This window comes from Camelina sativa, chromosome 13 (genome assembly GCF_000633955.1).
Source record: "Camelina sativa cultivar DH55 chromosome 13, Cs, whole genome shotgun sequence".
Lineage (NCBI taxonomy): Eukaryota > Viridiplantae > Streptophyta > Magnoliopsida > Brassicales > Brassicaceae > Camelina > Camelina sativa.
In genome coordinates, this window is record NC_025697.1 from 22,304,783 (window position 1) to 22,320,990 (window position 16,208).

The window sequence follows — 16,208 nt, forward strand, 5'->3', positions numbered from 1 at the left end:
TCTTATGTATAGTAAGTAACTTATTTACTTTTATGCCCCCTTATTTTGCTGTCCTTTACTCAAACCCAAACCCTAACTCGGATTCGAATTTTTTTTTTTTTCCTAGAATCAGAAAATTAGGTAGCCATGTTCATAGAATTCACTGAGTCCTAGATACAGACGTATATTCATTCACTGATGCACATTTTGAATTCGGTTTGCGTATTGGTCTTCGAGTTTTCCGTCGGCGGCCATGGACGCGTTCAAGGATGAGATAGAGATCGGGAGCTCGGTGGAGTCTTTGATGGAGCTATTGGATTCGCAGAAGGAGCTTTTCCATAGCCAGATCGATCAGCTCCAAGATGTCGTCGTTGCCCAATGCAAACTCACCGGCGTTAACCCCCTCGCGCAAGAAATGGTGGGTCATCGTTTTTGATGTTATATGGTATCGGAAGTTCTTTTTTATTTGTTTTGGGTAATGGTGTTTTTTGGCGATATGGGAAAAGCTGAGAAGGACAAGTTAATCGGGTTTTGGGGTAAATTCGTTGTAAGGGTATTGAGTCTAGCAAACGTAGAGGTATCTTTTGTATACATTCTTATAGCTCGACCTCGTTGCTTCTTCTGTGAATTGGTTAGCTTCGGTGATAATAGCTTTGCTTCACAGTATAACTTCTGGGCCCGTTACATGTGGGTTCGTACTGTAATGGTGATGGTTCAGCTGTTTAGAAGTTACTTCTCCCTTTAAGTAATCATTTGAATCATCTCTGTTAAAAGCATTGATTCTGTTTTGCTTCTATTTTTGCAGGCTGCTGGTGCGTTGTCCATTAAAATTGGTGAGTTTTGTTTGGATTCGTGGGATCTTTTGGTATAATCATGCATATTACCGGGCATATGGACTGATTTTGTTCCCCTCAGTCTCCTTCAAGCATTTTTAGTTTGTTTTCGTATACTAAGTTTGTCACTGCTATCCTTTCATGATATCATTTCTTCCTCTCTTTGTCTTGAAGGCGTATCACAGAAAGTGTTTCAATTTGTTGTTGATGTGTTCCTTAAACAAGCACACCCAACTGTTGCTTACTTGATACCTCGTATCTGATGAAGTTTTAAATATTTCAGGAAAGCGGCCAAGAGACTTGTTGAATCCAAAGGCTGCTAAGTATCTACAAGCAGTTTTCGCAGTTAAAGATGCTATTAGTAAGAGGGACTCTCGGGAGATAAGTGCTCTATTTGGCATCACAGTCGCCCAGGTATTGTTCTTCTTCTTTATAAGTACTCTGTTTGGCGATGCGTTTTGAATTATATGTCAGTTTTGATCTGTCATGTTGAGGTGCTCATGAGACTTTGGTGGTATCCCTATTATTTCTTTCAATGGCAGGTTCGAGATTTTTTTGTTACTCAAAAGACAAGGGTAAGGAAACAGGTCAGGCTTTCAAGAGAGAAGCTAATTTTGTCCAATTCAGATGCTCTACAAGGTGATGGCGTTCCGGAAAATAACAATACCAGAAATCATGTTGATCCCGTTCCCTTGAACTCTGTACATCCAGAGGCATGTTCTATAAGTTGGGGTGAAGGTGAAACAGTGGCACTTATGCCACCCGAGGATATTCCACCCGACATCAGTGACTCAGACAAATACTTTGTTGAGAATATATTTTCTCTGTTGCGTAAAGAAGAAACATTTTCAGGCCAAGTGAAATTAATGGAGTGGATCATGCAGATTCAAGATTCTTCCGTACTGATCTGGTACTAATTGAGTGTTTTCTTTCACTCAACGTCTTATATATTTTATAGTTTCTGTATTCCCATCTTTACTGTCATTTTCTGTGTGTGCACAGGTTTTTATCAAAAGGAGGGGTTTTGATACTTACAACATGGTTGAGTCAAGCTGCTGCTGAAGAGCAAACAAGTGTCTTACTCCTTATCCTGAAGGTACTAGATTAATATACTTGCAGCCGGATTGCTGAAAAGAAACTAAAAATTGTTGTATTATGGATAACTGATATATAGCACGCAGGTTCTTTGTCATTTGCCTCTTCACAAAGCATCTCCTGAAAATATGTCAGCCATATTGCAAAGCGTCAATGGACTTCGTTTCTATAGGACGTCAGGTGTAATTTCTTATAAACTTAAATGCTGTGTTACTTTCATTAATGCCAAAGTTCGTGTTGTGATTTCTTCGATTTCATTATCTGATTTGAAGATCAGACATATCAAACAGGGCAAAAGGTTTGTTATCAAGATGGACCAAGTTATTTGCTAAAATCCAAGCTATGAAGAAACAGAATCGTAACAATTCGCAAATTGATTCGCAGAGTCAATTGCTTCTGAAACAGAGGCAAGTTGTAGTTTATGTGTTGGCTAGATACTTTTTTCTTACCTCCAATTTTGTTGTTTAGTGACATTTTTACTCATTAAATTCTGCCTTGTTATGCAGTATTGCTGAAATCATGGGTGATACTAGTAATCCTGTAAGTGGGGCATACATTATTAATCTTTTCCTATTATTTGTACTACGTCAGTTCCATAAAACCTGTTTTCGTTGTAACAGGAAGATATACTTAGCCTTACAAATGGAAGGTCAGAGAATGTCAGGTATCAGTTTGATTTTTTACTTGCATCTAGAATATGTACCCTTTTGATGGTTAGGTGGTCTCAGAAATATTGGTTGTATTTTTGGTCCAGGAGGTTTGAATCGTCACAGGGTCCAAAATTGTTACTTACTTCTGCAGATGATTCCACCAAGAAACACATGCTTGGTTCAACTCCATCATGTATCCTTATGTTTGACCTCTTTTTTTTGAAGCACCAAATGTTTGCATTTTCTCATTTCATTGGAAAAGTTAGCATTTTCAACTCATAGACTGCTTGTGTTATTGAGTCGGTATTATCCATGTGAAACCTGCCATGTCAAAAGAGCAGCCAGATACTTCGCTTCATGTTATGGTCCTTTTCCTAGCACAGATAATTCTTTGCTTCAAAGTGTTTCCTTAGCTTGGAGCAGATAACAAAGAACGTAGGAAAGTACAGATGGTGGAACAACCAGGCCAAAAAGCTGCTGGAAAGAGTCCTCAGACAGTAAGAATAGGAACTTCAATTCGAAGCCGCCCTATGTCTGCTGATGATATTCAGAAAGCAAAGATGCGTGCCCTTTATATGCAAAGCAAGAATAGTAAAAAGGATGCTTTACCAAGTGCCATTGGTGATTCGAAAACCATTGTTCCTGAGAAGCCATTGGCTCTTCAGTCGTCCAAGGATTTTCCACCTAGTCAGAACAGTGAAGCTAAGACTGAAGATACAAATGTACCTTCAGCTATTCAGCCCGTTGATGGACCAGCCATAATTGTCCCGATACAAACTGATGAAATTAAAAAACCCTTTTTAACACCTTCTAAAAGCATTTCTAATAAGGTGGGAATTTTGGTGAAAATGAGTCCACAAACTATTCTCAAGAATTGCAAGAGAATACAGATTGATTGGCATGTACCTCCAGGTATACCATTCTTCAGATTTCTATCTCATTGACCACTTATGGAATAAGCTGAAAGTGACTTTTCAGGGATGTTTCATTAGTTCACTTCTATTTTAGTGGTAGTTCAGGTCCCATTCTCATAATGTCTAGATTTCTGCAGGAATGGAACTTGATGAAGCATGGAGAGTAGCTGCTGGTGGTAATAGCAAGGAGGCTGATGTTCAGAGAAACAGAAACCGGCGAGAAAGAGAAACAACATATCAGTCTCTACAAACTATACCATTGAATCCTAAGGAACCATGGGACAGGGAAATGGACTATGATGACGGTTTGACCCCTGAAATTCCGTCTCAACAGTCACCGGAAGAAAGTTCAACAGAACCTCAGGAATCACTTGATGAACGAAGAACTGCTGCCGGTGCTGCCACAACCTCATCATCTCTAAGCTGTCCTGAACCTGATCTCGAATTATTAGCTGCGTTACTTAAGAACCCAGATCTTGTTTATGCACTGACTTCTGGCAAGCCCAGTAATTTAGGCGGCCAAGATATGGTAAAACTGCTTGATGTGATTAAGACTGGGGCACCAACTTCGAGTAGTAGCTCAAATAAGCAGGTTGAAGAAAAGGTCGAAGTTTCTCTTCCATCTCCCACTCCAGCAACTAATCCTGGAATGGTGCGTTATTCGAAACCTATACACCCCAAATTCCTTGGACATATCTGGGGAACCCTAATGAGAAATCATTGTTGCCAAATGAAATCATATGGTTAATTAATGATGGGAAAAACACATATATATAGAAAAAACAAACAAAAGAACTACAACAAGCTCTAGATAGCACCTAACCGTTTATTAGTCCTCCCCAGCTGTTTAGATCTATAACCTGATGAGTACAATGCCTTCATTACAAGATGTTCATGTTCACTGTTTCTTATCCTATTTATTGAATTAAAAGTGTATTCCAATTTTGCAGAGTGGATGGGGACAAGAAGCAATTCGGAATCCATTTTCTAGGCAAAACCAAGTCGGTGCTGCAGTTGCTAGATCGGGTACTCATCTTCACGTCACCTCAATGCAATGGCAATCAACAAACGAACAAGCGATCCCACGACATGCTACAGCAGCATATAATAACTCGCTCATATTGTCTCACACGGAAAGACAACAACAACAACAACAACAAATGCAACCACAACTTCATCACAATCATCATCTTCATCAACAACCAATCTCAACAACATCGTATGCAGTAAGGGAACCGGTAGGACAAATTGGCACAGCTACATCGTCGGGGTCATGGAGGTCGCAGCAGAGTCAGAACAGTTACTACTCACATCAAGGAAACGATATAGCATTGGCGTCACAAGCTTCTTCTTACCAAGGGAATAACCAGTACATGAGTAGCAATCGAGAATATGAATCATGGAGTCCTGATCATAGCCCAAGTAGGAACCATCCTAACGTGAGGGGGCAACAACAACAACAACAACAGCAACAACCATCGAGGAAATATGATTCTTCCTCTCACCCTTATTGGAACCAAAACAAAAGATGGCGTTGAGACAAATATGAGATTTTGGTTCGTTTTGATCTTCAATACAATACTTGTTTGTCAGGGTTCAATTATCATTTTCACATCTTGGAACACAGATTTTTCATTATTATAATTAACTCACAAAAGATTCATAAGAGATAGACAATAAACTGAAAAGATCGATAAAGTTTTTCAAATGTCAAATTATGTTACCATTAACCGTAGAAATTGAATATCCGAATAAGTTTTGTAATTGAAATTTTGGTGAAGATTGTTAGAATTGACTATGATCTTGTTCTTCTCCCAGTTTTATTTTTCCCGGACAACATGACATAGAAAGGTTAAAAACCAATACGGTTTATCAACATCCTATGGCGTTCTGATGACCAAACAATCTAAACAAGCAAAGTACAAATCACATGACGAAACAAATTTTGCCAGCTACGCATTTGTTCACTTTCTTTTCCTCTGAACCTAGGAAAATAGCTCTAAATGTCTTCAACAAGGTCCCAACATTAACAATTTAAACCTATCTTGTAAACCAAGGTTGTCCAAAGAACATAATAGCGAAATTGTAAAGGATTTCCACTTCTTTTTAATTGTAAAAGCTTCAAGAGGGCAACTACAATGTATCTCGCCGGGTTATCCTTTTTATCCTTATCAGTATACGATACGACAAACTATTTTTGATTAATTGCCTGATAAATTTATCGTTAAGATAGGTCTCTAGAATGTCAAAGTTTCAATTTTGGTCCCATGTCAATTACCTCTAGCTGTATGTTCTGCTTATTCGCTACTAAATCAAGTAAACAACCTCTCTCGACTTTGGCTCGTTCTAATTCGTCTCTTAAAGAATAGTAGGCAAGTATCACGAACAAGTTATTGATTCAAAAACCAAAGACCGGAAAACAAAAAAAAACACGAAAAAATTGATTCGAAAAAAAAAAAAAAAAACAAATAAGAAAAGAGAGCCAAATGATCAGATAATTGTAGTCTGAGTTTTGGTCGACACAATAAATCAATATTTCCGAATAATCATATCATCATTCCACTGGCTCTCTTTCTCAAGATCATTATCAAACTCGAACCAGCAAAAAAAAAAAAAACTAATAAGTAAAAATTGTGGAAAAATTTATATTCAAGAAAAAGTGTGAAGGCTCAGAAGGATCCATTGGTAAATTTTCTAATCAGCGTATATTGCCTCATAAAATAGGTAGTTTTTCATCATCACTGCCTTCACTCCCAAAACCCTAATTCCCTAATTGCTATCCACCAACATCAAACTCAAAAAAAATTCGAAAGAATAAAAAAAAAAAAAGCAACCGAATCAATCATTGCGAACTTTGTAAAAGAAGAAGAAGAATCATCATCGGTACAAAAGAATGGGTTGAGAGAAGAAGGAGTTTACAGGCGGCAATATATATAAGACAGAGGAGAAAGCTAGGGTTTACAATTTCTTGCGGAAGAATCGGGTCGGTTCCGTTCGTTTTAAGTGGGCTTTATGAAAATTGATTAAGACTCGGCCCATTAAGTAATTATATTTGGCCCGGTGAAGTTTTCACTGTTCATAATCTGACAATGCCACGTAGACGGAGACTGGGTAGAAAAGAAAAGAAAAGAAAAAAAAAAAAAAAAAAAGTTTCAGAAGAAATTTTCCGGGAAACGGCAAAAGAAAAGAGCTCATCACTTTCGCAATCAACCTAAACCTCAATAGCCAAAAAGTTATCAATCGCCTCAAGACGATCAAGAAAAGGTACAGAGTGATGAGAGACATACTTAGTCGAGACGGATTCTGGTGGAACTCGAGCACAAAGATGATTGATTGCGAAAGTGATGAGCTCTGGAAAAGATATATTGCTGTAAGTGTATATATCCCCTCATAATCCCTGCTCTTTCACTAAAAAGATCATCCTTCTTTGTGCACCATTATCAACTTCAAATTGGTTGGAACTAGGGATGTTAAGAATGGGTTTTAACCCGATGGGTACCCGGGACCCATGAAAAATAAGAAACCCAAAGATCTGATTATTATGTTAAAATTTCATGGGTTTTAAATGGTTCGGGTACCCATTTTAGAGAGTCCTATTCGGGTTTATCTTATTGGGTTATAGGTATCCATGAGACTTTAAAAAAAAAAAGTTAATTAGATTCGTTAATTTAAAAAAAAAAATTTGTCTGATTACAATAAGGAAACGTTCCTCTAAAAAGAAAAAAAAAAAACCAGAGAGCGATTTGTAAAAACCCAGAGAGCGATCGTCTTTGTTACTTTGATCAAGGGATCCAATGGATCCAATCCATACTAAGGTAAGCTCGCGTTTCCCCCTTTGATTCTTCTCTAACACCGGCCTGATTTTGCTATTCCAACTCCGAAATTAGGGTTTCTAGTGGTTCAATTACGATTTCGTATTTTGTTGGGTTTGATCGTCTTTTGTATTCGTTGATACAATGAAGTTTGGTCGAGTGTGGTTGGAAAGATGAGATGAAAGTTCTCCTGACCCACTTCTTAAAAATCTCAACTTTTTCCTTCTTTCCTCTGATTTGTTTACTCTCGTCGTTGTTCTTGTTGGTTTGATAAACACAGCAATACATACTCATTGTGAGCAAAAGAGACAAAAGTGAAAAGACTTTTTTTTTTTTCGAATCTTCTTTAAGTATCACAGATTTTTTTGTTTCCTTCATTGTCGTCTCGGTGCTGCCTACATTTTGTTTGTTAACGCTTACACAATTTTGAATTTGGTACCATTCTAATCATTTCTGAGTTTTTTGTTTTTGTTTTTTTTTGGCTGAATCATTTGATTTGTCTGTATTACTCCTGTTGTAGACTGTTAATGTTACTGTCCAAAGTTGGTGTAGTTGTTAAAGCTTCTTAGTTTGCCTATAAGTTTAGTGAAGAGGCATCATTGATTCTAAGAGTTTCCTCTGAAGTCTCAGTTATGTTTTGAGGTTTAAGAGTTTCGAAATTGGTTAATTGTTGTTGTTGTTGTTGATGATGCAAAGCTAAGATTTTTCAGCTTTTTCTTTTGTACTGTTAACTGAATTGGATTCGAACAAGTGAACTATCTTTGTTTGAGAAGTTGGTTTTTGTTTGGTGGATTAGCTTACATTTGAAAGCTCTTCTTTTGGGAATGCAGGGAGCATGTTAAGAAGAAAGGGAGAAAAGATGTTACAGTTGATGAACTGATCCGAGTGATCACTCCAAAAGGCAGAGGTAAAAAAGATAAACGGATGAGTTCATTTAAGATTTAGCGGAATATGGAAAAACCAGTTTCTTATGTCCCGCTGATTCGTTGAGTTAGTAATCTTGACTTTTGTTTCTATTGATGTTCTTTGTGTGTGTTTGCAGCTTCAGTACCAGATTCCGTGAAGGCAGAGCTGTTGAACAGAATTCAAAACTTCATTGTATCAGCTGCTCTTTGTGTGTGATCTCAAGCCTAAAGCTCTCGACTTCTACTTCAAAGATTGTGCTTACACGGTGAGAAATTCTAACTTAGAAGAAAAATTGTTCTGACTTAATCACTTTTGTTTTTTGAAAATTGTTCTGTGAAGTAGTAGTAATTTTTGCCTATATTAAACATTGTTTTGATTTTTTGCCGTTGCATGTGTGATTTATTTGTTGTTGTTGCATGTATTTTGGTTGACAATGTGATTGAGATTGAGATTATAACATAAACAAAGGCACATATCGGTTGTGCTTAGATTGTTGAATGTTATTTTTTGTGTTTGTAGAGATGAGTTATGAGGTCTGAGAATGACAATATGACATTATTCTTGTTTGTTTTTGATATGGTTTTATTTTAGGATGGATTCTCAAACATTAGAAACAATGGCGGCTTTAAATGCAGAGAATGAATACATGGAAGTGGATGTGGAGTATGATGCTGAAGGAGCAAGTGAAACACAGCCTACTGATACAGACCCTACGGTATTTGATTCTAACAAACGATTAAAGTCTTCTGTTTGGAAAGAGTATAAACCAGTAGGAGTAGGACCAGATGGAAAAAAGAGAGGTCGTTGCGTTCACTGTAATAAGAAGCTAATCACTGAAATTAGTCAGGGAACATCATCATTAAAGCGTCATTTAGAAATTTGTCCCAAGAGACCTCCAGGGCTGAATGCAAAAAGTCACTATGATCACAAAGTAGATCGTGATATGGTTTGTGAAATTATAGTATACCATGATTTGCCTTTCCGGTATGTTGAATATGAGAAAGTGAGAGCTAGAGATCAGTACTTTATAATGAACACAGGGAAAAGGCTTGGACTTCTACCTCTTTCTCATCAACACAAACTCCACTTGATATTCTTAATGAATCACCACTAGAAGATGATCCAAATTTTGTAAGTATTTTTCTCCATTTAGTTTTTATACCCTATATCTTAATGACACATGATATCTTTACACATCCTCATATCTCTTTTATACAGGATATCTTAGAGCTTGAGAGGAGCATACAACCTGGTTCTGACAACACAAAAACAAATTTGGAAAATTATTTGGATGATCCAAGGCTAGATTTGAAGTCTTTCACTGACATCGATGTTTTGAATTATTGGAAAGGCAGTGGGCAACGCTATGGTGATTTGGCTTCTCTAGCTTGTGATGTGCTCAGTATTCCAATCACCACAGTAGCAGCAGAGTCATCGTTTAGCATTGGAGGTCGGGTACTGACTCCTTACCGGAACCGTCTCCTTCCAAGAAATGTTCAAGCCTTGTTATGTACTAGAAACTGGTTACGTGGTTATGCTGAGTTAGAAGGTAAGAATCCATATTTTTTCAATTCATAAGTAACTTCCCTTGCTTGGTTGACAACTTTGATGATGAGGTTGAAGGTAAGAATTTATATTTTTTAATTACAGGTGACATTAAAGACAACTTTGATGATGAGGTTGAAGGTACCACATCTGTGACTAGTAGCTCAGGAGTATGAGACCAAGGTAAAAAAAATTAAGATTGTTACTTAAGAATAAAGATGTAATTATGAAATTTTGACTGAAATTCCATTGTTTTGTTGTTGTTTAGATTCTGATCAGGTTTTGGAAGAACCATAGGAGGAAGAATGAGAAATTTTTTTTGTTGTTGTTGTTTTTGTGACTTTGATTTTGGTTTTTATATTTATCTAGGTTAACAAAACTCTTAAATATATTTGGTATACTTTATCTATATGATATAAAATTATAAATTTTTGAAAATTGTCATAGATATAATAAAATAAACAAAATACATAATATAAATCATATTTGGTACCAAAAAGCTAAAGACACAAAAATTCATAATGCAAAATGCAAAATACATCATATAAGACAAAAAAAAATCGGGTACCCATGGGTTTACCCACAAAACTAAAAACCCGTTCGGATTTACCCACAAGACCTAATACCCATTCGGGTTTTATGAGATCGGGCTTTTTCTGGATGGGCTTTTTTCGGGTTTGGGCCGGGCTGAGTTTTTTTACCCACCACAACATCCCTAGTTGGAACAGGTATACCCAGACGCAAAAGCATTTAGGGGAAAGCAAATTGAGATGTATGAAGAACTTAGAACAGTATGTGGTGACTATCAAACTTCAGGTCGATATAGCAAAGTGAAGAGTGAAAGCAATCATCATCTTAACGACATAAAACACTTTGAAGAAGACTCTGTTTCATTCCCTTTAGCAAGTTCTGAAGAACATAGTGATACAGATGGAACTGAGTCATACGCAGGAGGAGCAAATGAGTATATGCATGAAGAGTCTCAAGATTATCCTCCTCCTCCTCGAGATCCTTTAAGACAACCTTCTAAACGTCCTCGAAACTTGGATCCATTCCAAGAAGCAATGTTTGCAGTTGCCTCTAGCATTCGTCGCCTAGCTGATGCAGTGGACCAAAGCAAAACTTCGATCAATACAGAGGACTTGTTGGAAGCAGTGATGGAGATTGATGGGTTGGACGAAGCAAAACAGATGTATGCATTTGAGTTTCTGAATGGTGATCCAGTCAAAGCTAGAGCTTTCATGGCTTATAATAAGAGGATGAGGAAGATGTTTTTGTCTCGACAGTTTTGGTGGTGGAAGTAACTAACGGATTTGCTTCTATGGCCTCAAAGAATCTTCCTCTTTTTTTTTTTTTTTTGGGTAAAGTAGAGTCTTAGGATCTATAAGTTTGTTAATGGTAAAAGTTGGAAATATTTTGTTGAGGCCAGTTTGGTTTTGTTGTGAAATCATTAATCTAATATGATTTATATCCCAACTAGAATTTTCAACCAAATGAAATCTAAAATGTGTTCTAAAACATCATGTCTTTTTGTCTAGAGATGGTTGACAAAATACTCTAATGCATTGTCTAAACTCCAAATTCTAAACCTTAAAATCTAAAAATTAAACCCTAAATGTTCCAGCAGAAATTTTGTGATTAGCAAGTTATATGATCATTGATCAAGTAACACATAGACCAAAAATCTACTAATAAGTGTAATTATGTTTCTTTGTTTTAAAATTATTAAGAAGAAAATTAATAAAAATAGTGAGAGTGAGTGATTGGAGGAAAATAACACAACGCAACAATCTAACAAAGGAGACCTTATCATCATCCATCACCTTAACTCATAAAAAAACATTCCTCTTCGAAAATGCCAACTAGAAATTTCAAAAAGAAGAAGAAGGAGAAGCAAAGATGGCGAAATCACTCCTATGTTCATCAACCCTAAATCCATTCTTCTCCACCACTCTCTCATCTTCAGCGTCTTCGAAGAAGACCCAAATTGTATACTCAGGAAACAGCAAGAACCAGACATCGTCTCTGTTATGGAACAGAAGGGAACTGTCGCTTGGATTTATGAGCAGCTTAGTTGCGATTGGTCTCGTGAATAACGACAGAAGAAGACAAGACGCGAATGCAGCGATTCTTGAAGCTGATGACGATGAAGAGCTTCTTGAGAAAGTGAAGCAAGATCGGAAGAAGAGGATTGAGAGACAAGCTGTTCTTAATTCTGCTGTAAAGGAGAAAGGTACTTCTTTCAATTTTCCCCTAATTTTTTATTCCATTGAAATGACCAAAGATTACATCTTTAGCTTTCATAGTTTAACTTGGCTTGTTTCAATGCCATTTACATTGAACCCTAGTCTGGTTTTGTTTCATTTATCTTCCTTCAATTCCTCCACATGATGTACTCAGAACAAATTGATGGAAAAGTTTTCCCCTTTTGAGGACATAATTGTTTTCTCTTTGTGTTATGGTCTTCTTCATAGTTAATTAGTTTGTTCCAATGCCATTTACATTTTGCCCTGATCTGGTTCAGTTTCGTTTATCTTCCTCTAATGCCATATGAAGTAATGGAAAAGTTTTACTCTTTGGAGGACATATGTGTATTTCTCTCCTTGTGTTAGGTTTTGTTTCATTTATTCTTCCTTCAATGCCTCATGGAGTAATCAGGACAAATTGATTGAAAAGTTCACTCATTTAGGGACAGATGCGTTTTCACTTTTGTGTTATGGTTGTCATAGTTAATTGGCTTTGTTCCAGTGCCATCTACATTGAGCCTTAGTCTGGTTTTGTTGAACTTATCTTCCTCCAATGCCACATGAAGTACTCAGAACAAATTAATGGAAAAGTTTTTACTACTTTGAGGACGCATTTGTTTTTCTCTTAGTGTTATTCGTAAGTAACTGGGCTGTTCCAATGCTACTTAACATTAAAATTTAATCTGATTTTGCTTCATTTATCTTCCTCCAATCCAACATGAAGTAATCAGAACATATTTGATGAAAAAGTTTTACTCTTTTTCTGACAAATATGTCTTCTTTGTGTTATGGTCATCTTGGTTCTCAACCTAAAAGCATACAGTTCTTTGTGTTATGATCATCTTGATTCTCTTTGTGTTATGGTCAGCTTGGTTCTCAACCTAAAAGCATACAGTTTACAGGGTATTTGCAGGATCTTGTTTACAAGTTAAGTAAAGTAGGACAAGCCATTGAGAACAATGATCTGCCAGCTGCAGGTTTGGTTTTGGGGAAAGGCATCGATACCGAATGGGTCAAAACCGTTGATTTGGCTTTCACAAAGGTCTTTGCTGTGCTTCTTTACATAAGGTAGACTTTGTTTAATAAGCTTTTGTTACTTTTTGTTGAAGCGTCCTTCTTTGTGTTCGTGTGACAGTTGAGTACAAGTCCAGAAGAGAATACAGAAGTGGAAGCATTTAATTCATCATTAGCTTCTCTTATTACATCAGGTCTTCTTCTTCTTCTTCTTAACTTCTTTATTCACAAGAATCAAAATGTCATTACAGCATTCTTCAAACTTGGTTTTGGATTCTTTTTTTCACAGTGAACAAGAACGATATAGAGTCATCGAAGCTCGCTTTCGTGTCATCGGCTGGCGCATTTGAGAAATGGACGACTTTGACAGGTGTTTTGGAACAGCTTAAGGGACTGTGATAGGCTACAAATTGTTTACATGTTGTTGTTTTTCGTATTTTGGGACAGATTGTCAAAAAAAAAGAGGATTTGTTTCTTACTTATCTTGCATCGGTATCAAATCAACAAAGTTATTATCGTCCTATTGAATACCACAAAGTAAGATTGACCATTGTCAATAGAAGTGCACATTAAAAGGAACCAGGGCAAAACCTGCAGCAGGAGAAGAAAGAGGGTCCAGGTCAAATTGATAATGAAGCGAAGGTAAGAAGCCATAGTAAAAGTTTTAATCTTGATCTGATAATTCAAGGATAATTTTATTTGGAGTGAACCTCTCTTATTCACCACTTTTTAATTAACCAATCAAAATATAATAATATGTTATATCATATCATATTAAAAAAAAAATCAAAAACACAAAACAAATTAAGGAAACAAATTCTATAGATTTTTATTAATAATTAAATAAATTAAACAAACAAAAATAATCAATATTATCTAAACAAAACAATTTTAAAATCATTCATTTTAACATTATTTATAATTTTTTGATTATAACATCTAAAGTCTAAACTCTAACCACTCTTTTATAAAATCAAACCGACATATATATCTAAACCCTAACCACAATGATTTTACAATTAAAAAAAATAATGTGAGAGCAGTTTCTGTGCCGACCATGGCAGCTGGCGATCATGGCAGTAGGCGCATTCTCATCGTCGAACAGATAGCGGAGGAATGCTGGTGCAAATAATTCCCATCAAACTACTTCTTCTCTTAACAAATAGAAAATGGTCAAAAGCAATCTCACTTTTGCCTTTTCCATTCTCTTAATGGTACCAAGAACCTCACATTTAACGGCCATGCCGCGGACAATGAAAAATTTCTCCAAGTCTCCTCCCAAAACTTTTGCAACATGTATGTTATTGATGTTGGCAGCCACCTTTTGATACAGATCAAATGATAAACCCATTTGTGTTTTAGTAATCTTATGTCTACCCATCGATAGGATTACATGCAGCTTCTATGATCATGTTGTCTTGTTTATTGGAAGTGTTTGGGTCTTTAGTTCTATATGTCAAGAAAGGATTTCGTTCAGCCCCGCAGTAATAGCAGAGTGATCTTTTTAGTTTAACTATTCATGCAAGTTAATTGGGTAGTTATGATTGCTAAAATGGTAGAAAAACATTATTAATCCACCTAGCTACTCATGAGGTTTGATAAAATTAAATAAATGGTAGATGTAGTGAATGATTTTTATGATAATGACCGAACTAAAAAAGTATTGGATATATTGTAGGATATGCAAAAAAAAAAATCAAAAAATTTCAAAAAATCATATTTTGTCCGCTTATACCTACATTTTTTCACTTTGTATTTTTTTTGTTTAATAAATAATTTTTTTTTTGTTGTTGTAATTTTATTTGTATTTATGTACAATGGCTTAAATTATCTTGTATATTATTATTTCATTGTGAAAGGAAATTTATGTTTATACAAATGCTTCTGTTTATCACTTTCCCATCAATTATACAGGTTCTTTTTACCCATTTAAAAGCTTATCAGATTCCCATGGGCTTCTTGTGTATTAATACAACTGTATCGACCATCGAGTTGAGAATCGACCATATATGCGTTCTAACGAGAAAAAAATATGATTATTCGAGTAGATTTTCTGAACTATATTTTAAAATTCTTGTCATATTTAATTGAAATTTGTATGGATTTGAGATCTGTTAATATCATTAACTTGATAACTCTTCCTAAATTGGTTCCCTTGTCACAATTATAAACCAAAAGTATACATCACAAACGTATATATGCCAAACATATAAAGCTCTTGCAGTCATTTGGGCATTATATTACGCACTTTGTTTGATCTTTTCTCTGAATACATTGAATGCTTTATTACAACTTTATCTCCTAACCAATGTAAAAACAAAAAATCCAACGTTAATCAATCCAATTCAGCTTTGAAAAAATCCGCTAAGAAGACTAGTCAATATTGGTAGCGACGGCATTGTAGAAGCGTTAATCTTACTGAGAGCGCACAAATGCTTCTGTATAAATACCATCGCTACTTGTGTCTTATTTCATCACATTCTCACCTTCAACATCAAACATCACATCTCTTACTCCTTTGCCAGAGAGTTTCCTAGTAACCAAATCATATGGCCGGTATCAAAGTTTTCGGACACGCTGCTACCATTTCCACCAGGAGAGTCCTCATCGCCCTTCACGAGAAGAACCTCGACTTTGAGCTCGTTCATGTTGAGATCAAAGACGGTGAGCACAAGAAGGAGCCTTTCCTCTCCCGCAACGTAAGTAGATTTTATCTATGTGTCTGTTGTAACTTGTAAGACAAGGCAAACTGTTTTTGATGTTTCTGGCCTGAATCTTGAATGTTTTCTTCTTCAGCCTTTTGGTCTAGTTCCAGCCTTTGAAGATGGAGACCTCAAGCTCTTTGGTACGAACTAAGTTTTCCATGCATCATCTTCAATCTCAAATAAATCTGATTCACTAATATGAATTGGATATTTATTGTGCAGAATCAAGAGCGATTACTCAGTACATAGCTCACAAATACGAAAACCAAGGAACCAACCTTCTCCCAGCTGACTCCAAGAACGTATCTCAGTACGCGATCATGGCCAATGGAATGCAAGTGGAAGCTCACCAGTTCGACCCAGTGGCTACAAAGCTTGCGTGGGAACAAGTATTCAAGCTCATCTATGGCTTGACTACAGACCAAGCCGTTGTTGCGGAAGAGGAGGCTAAGTTAGACAAGGTCCTCGATGCCTACGAGGCTAGGCTCAAGGAGTTCAAGTATATGGCT

General features: G+C 36.3%; 4 protein-coding genes across 4 annotated transcripts in view; all 4 read left to right on the top strand.

The window, feature by feature from the left end:
* On the top strand, positions 52-5,139 carry LOC104737510 (homeobox protein LUMINIDEPENDENS-like). The gene is made up of 13 exons (XM_010457713.2): positions 52-397; positions 785-812; positions 1,096-1,226; positions 1,355-1,722; positions 1,815-1,908; positions 1,994-2,087; positions 2,185-2,314; positions 2,414-2,447; positions 2,528-2,571; positions 2,662-2,750; positions 2,981-3,469; positions 3,609-4,123; positions 4,422-5,139. Exons 1-13 carry the CDS (start codon positions 233-235, stop codon positions 5,007-5,009), a joined length of 2,769 nt encoding a protein of 922 aa, XP_010456015.1. The 5' UTR covers positions 52-232; the 3' UTR covers positions 5,010-5,139.
* On the top strand, positions 5,610-11,091 carry LOC104738502. The gene is made up of 3 exons (XM_010458668.1): positions 5,610-5,645; positions 6,587-6,841; positions 10,463-11,091. The coding sequence occupies exons 1-3, from the start codon at positions 5,610-5,612 to the stop codon at positions 11,036-11,038; spliced, it is 867 nt and encodes a 288-aa protein (XP_010456970.1). The 3' UTR covers positions 11,039-11,091.
* On the top strand, positions 11,558-13,517 carry LOC104737511 (thylakoid lumenal 16.5 kDa protein, chloroplastic). Its single transcript, XM_010457715.1, has 4 exons — positions 11,558-11,967; positions 12,883-13,022; positions 13,116-13,188; positions 13,284-13,517. The coding sequence occupies exons 1-4, from the start codon at positions 11,634-11,636 to the stop codon at positions 13,391-13,393; spliced, it is 657 nt and encodes a 218-aa protein (XP_010456017.1). The 5' UTR covers positions 11,558-11,633; the 3' UTR covers positions 13,394-13,517.
* The window catches only part of LOC104737512 (glutathione S-transferase F3), a 1,495-nt gene continuing 724 nt past the window's right edge, over positions 15,438-16,208 (top strand). The window contains exons 1-2 of the mRNA XM_010457716.2: positions 15,438-15,693; positions 15,791-15,839. Of these exons, the coding sequence (XP_010456018.1) occupies positions 15,544-15,693; positions 15,791-15,839 (199 nt within the window). The 5' untranslated portion in view covers positions 15,438-15,543. The remainder of the gene's footprint in view (positions 15,694-15,790; positions 15,840-16,208) is intronic.

Bases quoted from the DNA above. Each gene is read 5' to 3' on its own strand.
- LOC104737510 (XM_010457713.2), top strand. From the start codon at position 233: ATGGACGCGTTCAAGGATGAGATAGAGATCGGGAGCTCGGTGGAGTCT. The intron at 2,572-2,661 runs GTATCAGTTTGA...TTTTTGGTCCAG, and splicing joins GGAAGGTCAGAGAATGTCAG to GAGGTTTGAATCGTCACAGG. The intron at 2,751-2,980 runs GTATCCTTATGT...AGCTTGGAGCAG, and splicing joins GCTTGGTTCAACTCCATCAT to ATAACAAAGAACGTAGGAAA.
- LOC104738502 (XM_010458668.1), top strand. From the start codon at position 5,610: ATGTATCTCGCCGGGTTATCCTTTTTATCCTTATCA. The intron at 5,646-6,586 runs GTATACGATACG...GAGACTGGGTAG, and splicing joins TATCCTTTTTATCCTTATCA to AAAAGAAAAGAAAAGAAAAA. The intron at 6,842-10,462 runs GTAAGTGTATAT...TAGTTGGAACAG, and splicing joins TCTGGAAAAGATATATTGCT to GTATACCCAGACGCAAAAGC.
- LOC104737511 (XM_010457715.1), top strand. From the start codon at position 11,634: ATGGCGAAATCACTCCTATGTTCATCAACCCTAAATCCATTCTTCTCC. The intron at 11,968-12,882 runs GTACTTCTTTCA...TACAGTTTACAG, and splicing joins TTCTGCTGTAAAGGAGAAAG to GGTATTTGCAGGATCTTGTT. The intron at 13,023-13,115 runs GTCTTTGCTGTG...TTCGTGTGACAG, and splicing joins TTGATTTGGCTTTCACAAAG to TTGAGTACAAGTCCAGAAGA.